Source organism: Drosophila tropicalis, unplaced genomic scaffold (assembly GCF_018151085.1).
Source record: "Drosophila tropicalis isolate 14030-0801.00 unplaced genomic scaffold, ASM1815108v1 contig_1187, whole genome shotgun sequence".
Classification (NCBI taxonomy): domain Eukaryota; kingdom Metazoa; phylum Arthropoda; class Insecta; order Diptera; family Drosophilidae; genus Drosophila; species Drosophila tropicalis.
Genome location: NW_027172559.1, coordinates 1,084,499 through 1,099,547, shown reverse-complemented (window position 1 = coordinate 1,099,547; position 15,049 = coordinate 1,084,499). Strand labels below are relative to the sequence as shown.

Sequence of the window (15,049 nt, the reverse complement as noted above, 5' to 3'; positions counted from 1 at the left end):
GATAAAACCAAAACTTGGTCAAAATCAATTTTGAAATATGTGTATTTTTTTAATAGAATGAGGAATGACAAAAGACTTTCAAAGTTCGTCTTTCTTGTTATTGTGTTGTCAACAAGGACTTTTAGAAGAATTATGATAATCATCAGTTATAGATTATTATACAATCCTAAAAGAAATCTTTAGTTTTTTAACAAACAGAGTTGTCTAAGTGGCCCAGTCAATTAGGCAACTCAGTAACAAGGATCCGGGTTCGAATCCCAGGATAGTGTAAGGATGTAGTTTTCATCTATGCTGAGGTTGCCAGTTTTTGTAAAATATAGATAGGTTGACATGTTTTATATCCTATACTGATAACAATAATCATAATGAGCCGAATACAGCCGAGTGCAAGTTAGAAAATCGCTACCTAAAGTAAAACTTGGAATTTTGAAATATAAATTCTTGGGTAATCAAGTCAGATAAACCTTCTTCAGAGTCTTATTTTGATTGAACGAATAATTCTACTTATAAGAAAGACTCATTAGGTAAGCCTAGATTACGATGTATCAGGTTAGCTTCGATTTCATATGTTGATTCGCTTGGAATAATCCAATACTCTATACTTATTTAGCTTTTATTAAAAAATTTTTCTTTGATATTCGACATCCGGATATATTAATTTGTTTTTTTGTACTTATTTCCGTTTTGAAAACTCATGGTAACTCACTAGGGAGTCACGGAAAATTCATAAAGTGTAAATTTGTTCAAGATGCCTAAAGATCATAAAACTGTCGATCCCACATCATGCATCTTTTCTCTCTGTAGACTCTAGAGAGTCCAGACGGAGACCTTACAAAATTTATGCATTTTTCCAATGAAAATGAAAACTAGAAAATGAAATTTTATTTCTCATATATATATTTAAACATTTTCTCATTCGTTCTCACACACATCAAAGGACATGGTTGGCTGCTTGTCTTATACCCAACTGAGTAATTAATTTGGCGTTGAAAATAAAGAAAAGATAAAAAAAAAAAACAAATTATACACATTTTCTTTTGGTTATTTTCTTTATTTTTATTGTGTTGTTTTTTTTTTTTTTTGCTGAATCACTCTGCTGTCTTCGGTGTTCTTCCTGTCAACGATAGAACAAAAATTGTTGTACTCTGACAACTTCCTCTGCAACAGGCAACAGGCAAAAACTTAGTTTGTTCTTTTCATTAAATTTGCATTATGTTTGTATATATTTTATTGTAGACGAAAAGTGAGTGAGTTTGGCCAACCTACGCTATAATTTTGTTGCGTCCTGAGAAAAGCCATCAAGCATGAACTACTTACTACTGATGCCATTTTTCATTGGAATTTTCTATAGGGTCTCCACGATGTGATCAAGTGATCCATCAAAAGGAACTCTTGGGAAAACGAAAACCAAAAAAAAAAAAAAAAAACGAGCGCGTTGGCGATGAAATTAACGATAAGACAAAGGTTGAAAGTTTTCTATGGGCTTTATAATTAAATTTATCGGAAAAAAAAAAAACAGAAAAAGAAACCTCAAAAGAAACGAGAAATAGAAAATCGATGGCAGATAGCATCAAGAGGAGCTTCAAGCCTCACACAGCTGATCAATCAGCTACACACACACACACACAAACACATGAGCAGGAAAAAATAGGTGTTCCTCTCTCCTACTTTGTATTTCTTCTTACGATCCAAGCTATAAATATGAAAATCGTGACTTGAACGCTTAAAAAGCGCTTAAAATGTATTAAGCAAACATATGGATAAACTCTTGGTCTACCAAACGGGCCAAAGGAAATGACAAAGAGTCGAAGAAAGAGAGGCATATTGAATTGAAAAGCGAATGACGATGACGATGAAGACGAAGGGAAAGAGAAAGGGGAAGGGAAAGGGTATTATAAATGTGCAGAGGAAATTGTCAGTCATAAGGTCAGCGAAGGCCAAACTCTATCTCTTGAAATTCATTCCTATCCCTCGAAATCTATCTTACAATTTAGACTCGAAATAATTACATGTGAGAGAAGAAGAGTTTCGTTTTTGACAGCTGTGTGTATAGGAGGAGAAAGAAGAAACCCCTACGCAAAGGCATTTTCATTTTAATTTTTCTTATTCATTTTTTTTCTTCTCTTTTCGGTAAGACTCATTTGCTTGGTTAGCTGTTTAAATACATACATCAGGCATATGCATACATACATACATACATAAGATTCTTTCGACTCTACTCGTAGTTGAAAGCAATGTTGCTGCAGCTCCGTCTTTTGTCTATTTCTGAAGCAATTTGTGTTTATTTTTATGTTTTGATAAATGCATTTTTGTTCCAACAAACCATACAAAAAACGCATGCGTGTGTATGTGTGTGTAAGTATGTACATACATTTGTACAAAAACGCTGAGGAGGTCGTTCACTGAACACTCACACTTTCGCCCCTTTCATCGACATCTTACCGCATTCCCATCGACTTATTTATATAGACTCTTGAGTTAAATGAAAACAAGAATCTTACTAATTGGAAAATCAGCCACAAATCATCAAATGTTTCCCTAATTATAATGCTTTTCAACTTATTTAACATGGTTACTTTGTTAATTATCTAGGATATAAACATCTAATGACGTTCATAAAGGACTTGAGCTCAGTTGACCCTCTCAATAAAACCTCCAAAACTCTTCAAACCGCTTTAAACCAAAATTAAATCAAGTGTGTATATACAAGGTATAAGTATTTTTTTTTTTTAAATAAACAAACAGAATAGCAACATTCTTTCAATGATAAGAAATGTGAATCAATATAAACATTAATTAAACAAAAATTGAGACAGTTACTACATGTTACTTGACATGGATCTATATTCTCCGTACCAACAGTTCCGTCTTGCAAAAATTTTACTGGTAAATAATTCCAAATTTTAACTAGAAACTGAGAAAAATGTAGCTTCAAGTGAATTAAAACAGTAATATTATCCGATGTAAAGCGAAATAAAATTAGTTGAGATTGTCATGGTGATAATTATTATGTAATTAGTAATAAGTAGTATTAAATATGTATGTATATTCGATATTTTATTATATATTATTTGTTTGTTTGTATTGAACACTTTTTCGGGCAACATTTAAAAACCTAAATCACAACGTCAAATAAATCTAGATAATTGGTTTACAGGGCTGATCTCACCACTACATTATTCAACATCTAAAATAAAGACCTGTAATAACTTTGCCAATTTATACACCCTTTAATTAATAATACTTGAACATATTGAATTATAATTATTAATAAATAATTATTTATAATAGTTTAGAGAATAAAATCTGACAAAGAAATGGAAAAGTACCGAAGTTTTTATACCCCTCAGTCAAAGTGAAAGAACTTTTATTTAACAAATAGAATTTCTATCCACATGACAAAATTTGTTTACTGTAGCTTCAAGGGGAATTCAATGTCGGATGGATGAAATCTTATCCAGTTCTTTTAATCAAGAATATATATAGTGTCTATATGATAGGAGATGCATTCTTGTGATAAAAAAAAAACATCCAGCCTCTCGGTCTGAGTAAAAATATGTATAATAAAGTTTCCATTCACAGAGCTCCTAAAAGTAGGCTTCATATAAATTGATGCTTCTTGAATATGAATTTTGGAAAAAGTATTAATAAAAGAGCTAATATGCATTTTATTCGCAACATAGCTGGGATAATATTTCTTTATCGTGGGAAAAAACTTTCTCCACGCCTTATGAGTTAGTTTATTTTTGGTTTTATTGAAAGGCATCGCTGCATGAAATATTTGTTATTATATTTTATGCTTTATAATTAAAATATATTTATACTTAAGTATTATAAATTTGATTTTTTTTGTGTATATGTGTGTGGGAAAGAGCCAGAGGCTAAGTTTCATTCATAAAAATGCATGTGCAACAACATAATTAGGGTAGAAAGGAGGCGGCCGATCCAGCCTGTCCGGATTTACCACAAAATGTCTGAGCCTGTCTGCCTTAGAGACTAGAGTCTCAGTATAAGTTTCAGTTTCAGTCTCAGTGTCAGTTTTGTGGCGACTCCTCAAGCTTCTGCAAAAGCCAGTAGAGCACACAAGCAACGCCCGCAGGCCAATTTGTCTGTGTTCCAAAAGGTTCTCTCTCCCAATCTGCCTCTATGTATGTGTCTCCTCCTCCAACATGGACAGAAGCGCAGCAGTCTGCATCCAATTCCTGAGCGATGACTGCGAAACGCCCCCAAAAAACAAGAAAGATGCAGAAGAAAAATATTCACAGAGTAATGGAAACCGGAAACGGGGCGGATGCCAAACAGATTGAATCATTGGCCATGGCCTATGCAGTGCAGGAAAGTTGAAATTTATACGATGAACAGCAACAAGCCATATGAAATATCTGCTTTACATGACAGATTCAACGGAATTTTGATTTGGCGAAATTGTATGACAAAAAAAATGCAGAAAACGGAAATTAGTTGACTCAAACGGTTGGCAATTTATCATTTCGGACTGTTTGGACAATTGTTTTCGCTGATTTTACAGTTACGCATTCAAGACAACAAAAGAGCGGACCAAATAATTCACATTGGAACAAAAGAAGCGAAGATAACATGAAATTTAAGAAGAAATTTTTGATTTCAAACTTAAATCTTTTGAAATGTTTTCTAAGTTAAAAATTTCACTTTTTTGCACATTTAATCATAGTTTTCATTGTTCCTGGTATGAATATAAATTTATTGCTTGTTTTATAAAATATTATCTAAAATTGTCTATTTTTCAGGTATAGGATTTAGTATAAAAGACCCAGTTCTGTAAGGAGTCTAATGTTTGAAATTTCTGGAGAGGTCCGGACTACGTGGAAGAAACTCGAAATTCAATTAGTTCAGTTAAGCAGCTAATTATATTGAATAATATAATATTATCCATTGCAGGACCTCAGAAGAAGGAAAATGGGCAAATGGGAAAAATAATGAGCTTAAAATATCACCAGATATTCAATAATAACCGTTTGCCCCCCACAATCTATTAAGCTTTAAGATTATATTCGATTTTTTTCCCCCTTTTTTTGATTTTGCTGTCTGCCTTATATTATTTGTCTTTAAATAATTGAATTAATGAGAGATTGTGCTAATTTAATAAACTTTGTTCCACTGTGGCATTAAAAACGACCTTTCGTTACGTGTTGGGGGCAGTTAGTCAGTAAGTGTGTGTGTTTTTGTGTCTTTTGTGTGTGGAAAGTATGTCTTCGCACACGGCTTAAAGTAAACCAAAAAGACATCCCACCACATTGAGTTATGAACTTAACCCAACTCCCTCCACATGGCATCGGACTAACTATTCCTGTTTAAGTCTCCAAAAAGGCCATAAAGTACAAAACAGCTAACAACTTGTGGCGACTGCCCCTACCCCTGCTGCTGCCGTTGCTGGTGAAGAAAAAGATGTTGTTTTATGTCTTTTATGATGACTCACGCCCCGCGTGCGATAAGATCAATCATCAGCAGCAACAACAACAACTAGGAGGAAAATGAACTGCGAACGGCGACGATCGCAAACACGCAGCATTGCGGTCGCCCGACCCCAGACCATCATCTTTCATGATAACACTTTGAATACGAAAGTAGACAAGTTTTGTTGCTTTTTTTGTTTTGTTTTGGCTATAACCAATTCCATATGAAACCGGCTTTGATTTCTAATTATTAGTGGCTGGTTCGGTTCGTCGTGAGCTTCAAATTAACGGCGGAAATAGCTGAAGCGATAAAGCCAATCAAAGAGCTTAAGCCCTATATTTTTTTTCCCCAGAAGAAAGGCGGGCGTTTAGTTTTTATTTTTTATAATGTTTATGTCTTCCCCGCTCATCTCTTCTTTTTAAACATAATTCCAATTAAATAAACGATTGTTGTTTAGTGTTTAAGAAAAAACCAAGGCGTAAAAAGGTGTTTAGATCTGTCTGCCTCTGTCACTTGCTTTGGGTTTTGGTTTTTTTCTGGATCTAGTTAAGATTTTTCTTCTTGGTATGGTTTTTTTTTTTTAATAGCTAGCAATATGCAATAACTCAATGTCGGAGCACAGATGACAAACAAAAGGCCGCCACTGAGACTGAGGGAGCATAAACCTGACGATGATGAAGATTCCCTGCCAGGCCATTCAGAGCGCATAATGAAGCATGAAAAGCTGCGGCTGCCACAGACAATACGTCGTCTGCTGAAGTTCAAGACAAAAGGTAGATTGAAGCAAGTAAACTAAGTATGTAAGTAAGCAGTAGTCAGCTGTCATCCCATTTAATTCCCGTTCTAGGCTTAGGGCTTAGGGCTTTTCGCTCATTAGAAAGCATAATTTGGCATGCCTGTCACGCCTATGTGAACTACATTACCATTAAGGAAAAAAAATATTGCATTTGAATGAATCATCATCTCCCAATGCTACAGATAGAATCCGGACTCTTTATAACCACCAACCACCTCCGTCTATATTAATAAATAGGCAAATCAGGTAGAGGTTCCATTGACCAACAGGTTTTGTTTTTTGTTTTTGGCTTTCTTGTGACTCGCCGCGTTTCGAGTCGGTGTGTTCGTGTTCGATATTGTTATGCTATATGTTGTTACCTTTTTCTCGATTATAATGATTCATAATTGCTACAAGTGTTTGTGTTTATCGAAAAGGGTTGGGTCTCTGCACAACATCATACAATTGATATGTAATGGGCATATGTAAATGGGCCGAAAAGTGCTTACAATTAGTCAGCACTTACAGCAGCTGCCATAAAACAAAAAAAAACATGAGAACAGCTTAACATTTTTATACTCTATATTCTACTCTATTATCAAAATATGTATTCTATTAATTTTTGAAGTAGGTACATATATAACATTATATCTTTTAAATTGCCCAATAATGCCAAAAACAAGTTAAAATCTAATGAATTTAAACATTCTTATTACTTTTGTCCCATTTATTTTTAAAAATATTTTAGGGAAAGCTTGCCCAATATTACTATTACTATTATTATAATTTGTATCATCAGTATAGGATTTAGCCAAGCTTTTGGGTAATAACTTTATCAATGTTCAAGTTGGTAAGAAAAAAACTTGATCGCCTACCCTCTTAAGAGACATATTCTGAAAATTTTGTAGTGGTCTCTTACTTACACAAAGTATCAAAAATATCCTCAAATGAAAACATTATATAATACTAAGAACGTTTATATAAAATGTGAATGATCTTGAAGCTAATATACTCTTGGGCACACTACTCTATGCCAATGTTTGTAGAGCTGAAAATCGTTATCCAAAAGCCATAATTTCAACATAATTGGAATAATTTTAAGTCAATCGAAACTTTGCAAAGATGTCCTTTATGCCATGCGCTATACATTATATTAAACTTGAGTTCGGTAAAAAGAAAAGTAACTGTAATTGAGCTTAATGCAAAGTTCCACAGTGTTGCGGTTGCGAAAAACCGCAGACGACGTCAGCCTGTCTCCAAAAGAGCTCAGAAGAAATGGGAACAGACAAGCCACGCCATACACTCATTTATGCATCTTTCAACTGGACAGAGTGAGACTGGAGAGACACCGGGCGACATCTGTCTTATCAAAAACATTTTGGCTTTTGGCGCCAAATTCATGTTCATGGGATACACGCGCCACCGCGGTCCCATCACCCAGTGTGGCAAAGATTTATAAAGCAGGCATAATAAAAAGCATAAAAAAAAAATACTCAAAAATGTTTTTTTTTCGAAATGGGACCGACCACCCGGAACAGTCAGCGCATAAGACAAAACACTTTTGCTGGCTTGCTAATTTGTCAGCATTGTGTGATAGGTGAGGGAGCGAGAAAGGGGGGAGAGAGATTCAGATGGGTAGGGAAACAACTGCGGGCTCTTGTAATTCTACGAAATCGGCTTTAAGCCATTTCGAGGCCTAAGGTGTCAATTCGTGAAGAATTTTTAAATGCATGCGATGAGTAATAATCTCACACATACATACACAAAAACAAAAATTCATTTTCCACAGAAGCGGCTTATTATTGGAATAAGGTAAAAGAGAAAACGCCAAAGTGATAAATTTGAATGGCTAATTGGAAAATGTTGGACAATTATGGAGATTGATCAGCCCAAAGCTCTAAAAGAACTCCAGAAGAGTCCATGGCATGAAACACATTTTGTGTGTGTCTAGGGTCATAAAAAGCTGAGCAAAAGTCATAAACCAACCAAAGAAGGATTCACATTCACATTCATATGCTTGGCTACTGACCAGAAATTAACTTTGCCCACACACAACGGTCTACGGATTATGAGAGAGTGTTTTTGGTAGAGCTATGTACATATGTTGATATGAGGGAGGTAAATGGCATCTCCATTAGCCAATGGTCAATGCATTTGCTTCGGCAACATGTACCTAAAGGGTCTAATAACTTTTAAATCAAGTTTGTAACGCAAAGAAACGATATTTTTGTGTAATAAGAAAACATTAGGTTAAATTTTACTTTGACTACTCAAACAGCATAAACTTGTGCAGATTATGACACCAGTTTACTCAGTCTATTATCATATTATCATCGGATAACTTGTATAAGAAATGAATGAAAACTGTGTTCCATTACAATTCAAGTCCTTTAGTTCGGAGCACATACTTTAAAATGTTTTGGAAAGCAGATTAGAAACAATTTCAGCTGCATAGAGCTGAATTCAAGGACCTTTTTCCTGCTCGGGCATACTGAGCCTAATCTGCAAAACTATAATAGGTAATTCTTTCCAAGTTTCTTAATTACATTTTACTCTTGTCAGTAGTTTATATCAGTGTTAGACAGATTGGAAATATGGTATTATACATGAATTTTTCCCAAAGATCCAAGAGAAGACAAAATTATGAATAAATTTTGTTGTGTGAACGTGTGAGGTTCTTTTTTAGCATTAGTGTATGACTCGATTCGACATGGCCCTTGCCTTGCATTCACGAATAATTTCTTTCTATTTAACACGCCTTTTGCATGTGACCGCCTCCTTTAAGAAAATTGTTATTTACAGCCTTAATCTGCGCGAAATGTATTAGAGAGCAGAACGAACGAACGAACGAAGGAACGAACGAAAGAACAAAATGAACGCATGGAGCGCAGAGCGTAAAGAACTGCAAAGTGTTTGCAAACAAAAAGTCCAAGTTCAATTAGCATACCACCATGGTGAGCCATAGATGTGGAGGATGGGGGCTTCCAAGTCCCGTGGGACTAGCCCAAGCTGTGATTTTTATGACAGGTTAATGACACTCGTCGTCCACTAGGCGGGAGTGCAATGACTATAAGTAGGTGCCTACTTGGGTAGGGGGCATGACTGTCTCCTGGACTCTCTTTCATGCAGTTGTTGCATTCGTTGGGCCGTCATTAATCAGTGCACGCTGAGGGCTTGACCTCAATAAACATGACATGGCTTGGACATGAATTACAACCAAGCAGAAGCTGGCAAAAAAAAAAACAACAGAGGAAACAGAAAAAAAAAAGACCCAAGCATCCTCCGAATAGAGACAAAGGAAGCGCGCTAGCTAGCAAATCAATCAATTAATTGAACATTTTCTACACGAGTTCATCGAACCTCAAACCTCTCCCAGCTCAGACTGAGCGAGTGAAACAGAGACAAACACAGTGAAAGCAAAAAAAAAAAAGGATAAATCTAGTGGAAACTCTTGGGTTATGGGAGGTGGAGGAGGGAGGCAAATTGAATGAATGAATGGTGGTTAGGCTTCAGTGCTTTTAGGTTTTCATTCTGTGCCTATCTAAGCATTAAATTCAATTGCATACTTTCAGGCGTCTTTAAACAAAATTGATAACCTTAATCCATTCAAAATGTCAAAAGAAACAAAAAAGTGTCATGAATGTAAGAGCAAACCACAAAATGGTTTTCAATTTAAATTTTAAATACCTTTAATATTCAAAATTAATTTAGAAAAAGTAAAAAAAAAAAGATTTTTAAATTGCTTAAAAGTCTATATTGCAGTTGTATAATCTTTTTTATATATTTTATTAAATATAATCTTGCCAAAACATTTCAAGTACTGCCAAATTCAAATGTTTTTTATTCAATTAACGATACAAATTAAAACATTGTGAATTTTTAGTAAGGCAAATCGAATTCAAAAAGGATTTAAATCGTAAAAAAAAACTAATAAATTCGTCGATTCAAATCGAAAACCTTTCTTTATCAAAGGCAATGAAAGGCTCCAACCACAAATAAAAATATTTTTAAAGACTTTTGAGTGTTAAACATTTAAATAGCTTATTATTTCATATCATATTATCTAATATCATTAGTCAACTAATAAAAGTAAACACCTGTATTAGTCCTATGGGGTTTTAATTTGAAACTTTTGCTGTCCCTTTTCTTAATTTATGCGTCTTTTAAATCAATTTGAATTCAAAACTAAGACCATAAAAGAAAACTATAGTTGATTCGGGTCTTACCTATTTATTTTGTTACGCAGGACGTGTATATACATATGTTTAATCCTTTTTATTTAGGCAAAGGCACACCAACAAATTATTTTGGGGTGCGGCAACAACAACACTCACACATACACACACGCATATATAATATATATGTATATATAGAGAAACCAGCTCGCTACACTTGAAAAACTTTTTGCATTGGGTGGGGCGTTTTCTTCCTTTTTTTTTTGCTGTTGCCAAAAATTTTCCAACGACGCCTTGGAATTTTTTTTTTTTTTTGGTTTGGTTTGGATTTTGCGACTTATTAATTTTTGATTAAACAAGTTAATAAAACTTGAGGCAAGTATCAAGAAAAATTGAAAAATGTATGCAAGTTGGAAAACAAATTCGAATAAGGGTTGATTTCACTTTGCCGCCTGATGAATGAAATTTATTTTTCTTTTTCTTTTTTTTTTTAAGGGTGCACACCGCTTAGAAAAGTATTAATTCTACGGAAATGGACTGAGTAGAGCCAAGGATATTTTGGGAATTTGTTTCACAAATTGAAATAATTTTATATATTTTATTTAAATATTTAATTAAATATATAAGTTGATGCGAATAAAATTTGTGGGATAAAAATCGGTTAAACAGAAATTCTAATACACGTCCAAACGCGATGAGGCAGCGGTTGAAACTCCAGTTACGAAGGACCAAACACGGGCAGTGAACTTCGTTTTGCTGACACACACATACACACACACACTCGCATTTCATCCAGGATGCATGTGTGTGTGTGTGTGTGTGTGTGTGAGGGAAACACTTTCCAATTGGAAGAACAGAATGGGATAGACAAATGGAAAACTCTACACAGCCATCTGAGGGGGGTGGTTTTTTTTTATGTGTGTGCCTTTGCCGGTTGATAAACAGCTGCTTGCTGCAAATGAAAAAGGTTTCCATTCAATGTTTGTAGACTGGAAGTGAATCCATGCAACTAACTCCATGCGATGCTGAGCCGAATGCGGCATTTGTTTTGAAACGAGAAAACGTGAAACCGCCAAAGCCTTTTTCGGGCAGCTGCTGCCTAGACTGGATATAAAAGACTAACTGAGACATCACCCCCACCATCCACTATTACCACCCCGTCCCACACACGCTCTAGGCACACCTTCCATCCATCCCCTGCAGCCCTTAAGCCGGTAGGTGCCATAATAACGACGCAATAAATGACGAAACCATGACGACGAGATGAAACGCATACTTGAATATGAATAATAATGAAAGTCTCTCTATCTCTCTCTCTCCCATCCTCTTCTTTTCTTTTTTGTCTGCCCTTTTGGTTTTTTCTTTGTATCAAGTCCAATTTATCATATAATCTTCTAACTGATTCTTTCCTTATGGATATCAGGCATATAAGGATCTAAAATACATATTGTTTTTTATTTGGATATAACGAGAGTTGAAAAGTTTTTCCAGATTTGAGAAATAAATTTCAATATTCTTCTTAATTATCTCCACTTATTGCAATACAAAACTTGCTTATCCAAAACTAAAAAGTTTGTCATATTAATCCTTTGGGATTCCACTTTATTTCCTTTTAACTCTTTTAAAATCGATTAACTTCAAAAATTTAGTTTTTACCTAAAACATAAAGCCATAAGTTAACGAATTTAAAACATGAAAATGTAGCTGTTAATATACATATGTACAATGTACATATGTTTATATGAAAATACAGTGAATCCTCGGTTAACAAACGACCCGGATAACAAACAGGTTTTGGTGGGAAAAAAAAGTTTCGGTTAAAGCTAAACAAAAAAGTTTCATTTTACTTTCCGATTTTTGAGACAACAAGCTGTGCCCAATAATGGGATTACTTTATAAAAAGTTAAAAAATAAAATATACTTATTTTAAGTTGTAGTGTAATTTTGATTTATACTTACGTCTACATTATCTGTATCGAAATAGCAGAGTGTTCGTTTTGTCAACTCAAACCAACGATGTTTGTAATTGACAGGTGTGAAGCGTTTTTTATTTTGTGCCCGTTTCACCATCGAACCGCTTTTTATAATATCATATAGATGCTCGGACATTTTATCCATTTTGGCTTGAAAGGATTTGCTGCTGGAACGCAGTGAGGCTGACGACTTAATGCTACCATTATGGCCATGAACATTATTTCGCTGCATCTTGTTGGAGCTAAGCATCTTAGAGAGAAAGAGAGAAAGAGGTCTGCAAAAGAAATATCGAAAATTTAAAAGATTAGCAAACATTTTGGTTAAAGAAATCATGTTAATGTGTTAATTCCAAATATGAAACACCAAAAAAATTTGCTGGATTACAACACCTCAAATATAGGCTCATAAATCAACTTAAGTGGGCGTGGGTGAGCGAAAAGTTATTGACCGTGGAACATCACTAGTTCTGAAGTCGCCTGGTCCCCTCTCCGTTTCTGACATCAATCAGTTGTGAAGATGGCAGCAAATCGAGCGATTAAATGGACAATTAATTAGCCAAGATCTAAAGAGTAGACGGGACAGAAAAACTTGACTTGACCAGACAATGTTGATGATCACTGGATGACCTTGGGTAGCTTAAGCAAACCAGTTACAGCAAACTGATTAAAGGATTAATATTTCAAGAATAAGAAGAATATTGCCGCGAAGCGAGCCGTGTACACAAACAAACGGCTCGTTGAACGCCACTGTAGGAGTTGCCACCATCAGTCGACTGTAGCTCTCTCTCTTCTGGAATTATCACACTTCAACAAAAACCACAATGAAAAAAAAAGCCAAGTAAATAGGAGCAAAGCGCGCCTCCAAAACCTGCACTGGGCCCTCAAAAATGAGGGCTGGTATTTTATAAATTTAAATGAAAGTTTACTAATTTTTAAAAGACAGTGCTGTGGGTAAGACCTTTTCTCTTTGGCCACTCTTTGAGCCAATAACATGACTTCTTTTTATTTTAATTTGATATATAACTTTGCAGATCAAGATCTATAACGACAGAATCGACCTGAAACCAACTCTAAAGCAATTGCACGGTGCCACATTAATATTTTTCCACAGTTTTAAAATATCCATACTTTTACTCGAAAATTTTCAAAATATTGAAGGAAATAAAGTCCTGTTGAAAAAAAGTTGTGGGTTCTTAAAAAAATCGTAATGGAATTTGTATCTTTATAAAATAATAATGCTCAAAAAATTGGATGAAATTGTTTTGGGATGCTTGGGGGATGGGTGTTATAGGATGCTTATGATGCTATTTCAAGGGCAAATCTTTGCCTGGGGGCGAAATATTCCTTCATAATCTTCTCTAAGGATGTCTAAGATTTTCGTAGCATACATAAAGTTAATATATATTTACCTATAGATAACCAATTGATCAAAATCGCTGTTATAACGTTTCAAAAATGATTCTAGCAGAATCAACAAAGAAAACATACAATTCGCTCCTGTTGACGCATAAAGAGAACTGAAAATGTCTGAGCCAATGGCAAAGAAACAAAACAAAAGCGACAAATGCATAAAAGCAGCAACAATAACAACGCCCGCAACTGTATGACCGCCTCACTCTGCCTTTTCCCTTTTTGTCCATTCAACCATGGCACTTTAATCAAGCAGAGGAGCCGACGCTCCAAAAGCGAGACTCTTGAGCTCGACGCGCATTGCCATAAGTAATAAAATAAACACGGCGAAGGCGCACATCAACAGCAACAACAAAAACAAGAAAATTTCATACATTTAATGGGAGGTGACAACTGCAAGATACCCTGTAATCGTATCAGCATATCTTTGACAATTAAATTCAATAGAATCAAGGACAAATATTTTATTTAATTAAAAACAAATTCAGGATACTTTTATAAAACATTTTTGCTTGTACAGTGCCGAATCTTAAGAAGCTTAAAAATTATCAATAATTAAATATTTAAAATGATTAATATTAGGTTGAGATAAAAATTGCCTAAAAAACGCCTATAGTTATTTCATGTTTTTAAAGAGGGAACAACCTCTTAATACTTAATATTTTATTTTAATTTCATTGTATTTTAAATCATTGTTAATGCTGCTTCAAATAAAATTTACATGATTGCACATTCTAATCACTGCATTCTGTTAAATATGTGCGTCTATTATACCCCATTGGTGATGACAGTGTAGAAGGTACGAAAAAGGATGGCAAAAGGCACATGTGTGTGTTTGTGAGTGTGTACATGCATAAATCTTTTGGAGCCACGAAGACTTTTTGCTGGATATATATGCATGTATGGTGGCAGCGGGCGTGGTCTGGTAACTCGTTTCGAACGACTTTGAATTTCGCCACGCAAATTTTGTTGTTTTTTTTTTAATTTTCTTCTTTTTTTTTTGCTGATCTAGGCAACAAAACAAAAGCAAGAAAATAAAAATAACAAAAAGAAAGAAGAGTCAGACAAATGTTTTGCAGCTGCGTGGGCGCAATTGACCTTTGCAAAGTGTATTTCAAATTGGAATGCAATTCAAGTCAGAATTTCTTTTCTTTTTTATTCATACCGATTAGAGGCTTATCAGCAAAATTCTAGTCAAAGCCCAGCTTGTTAATGCTGATAAAACAAAGACCGAGGCTATGTAATCTGAGTCGTGCATTAGTGTAAAAGAGATAGCAATAGGA

General features: G+C 34.7%; 1 protein-coding gene across 1 annotated transcript in view; it reads right to left on the bottom strand.

Annotated features, from left to right (window-relative positions):
• Nucleotides 1–15,049, bottom strand: part of Btk (tyrosine-protein kinase Btk29A) — a 61,105-nt gene that overhangs the window by 45,501 nt on the left and 555 nt on the right. The window contains exon 2 of the mRNA XM_068287757.1: nt 12,343–12,631. Within this exon, the coding sequence (XP_068143858.1) occupies nt 12,343–12,606 (264 nt within the window). The 5' untranslated portion in view covers nt 12,607–12,631. The remainder of the gene's footprint in view (nt 1–12,342; nt 12,632–15,049) is intronic.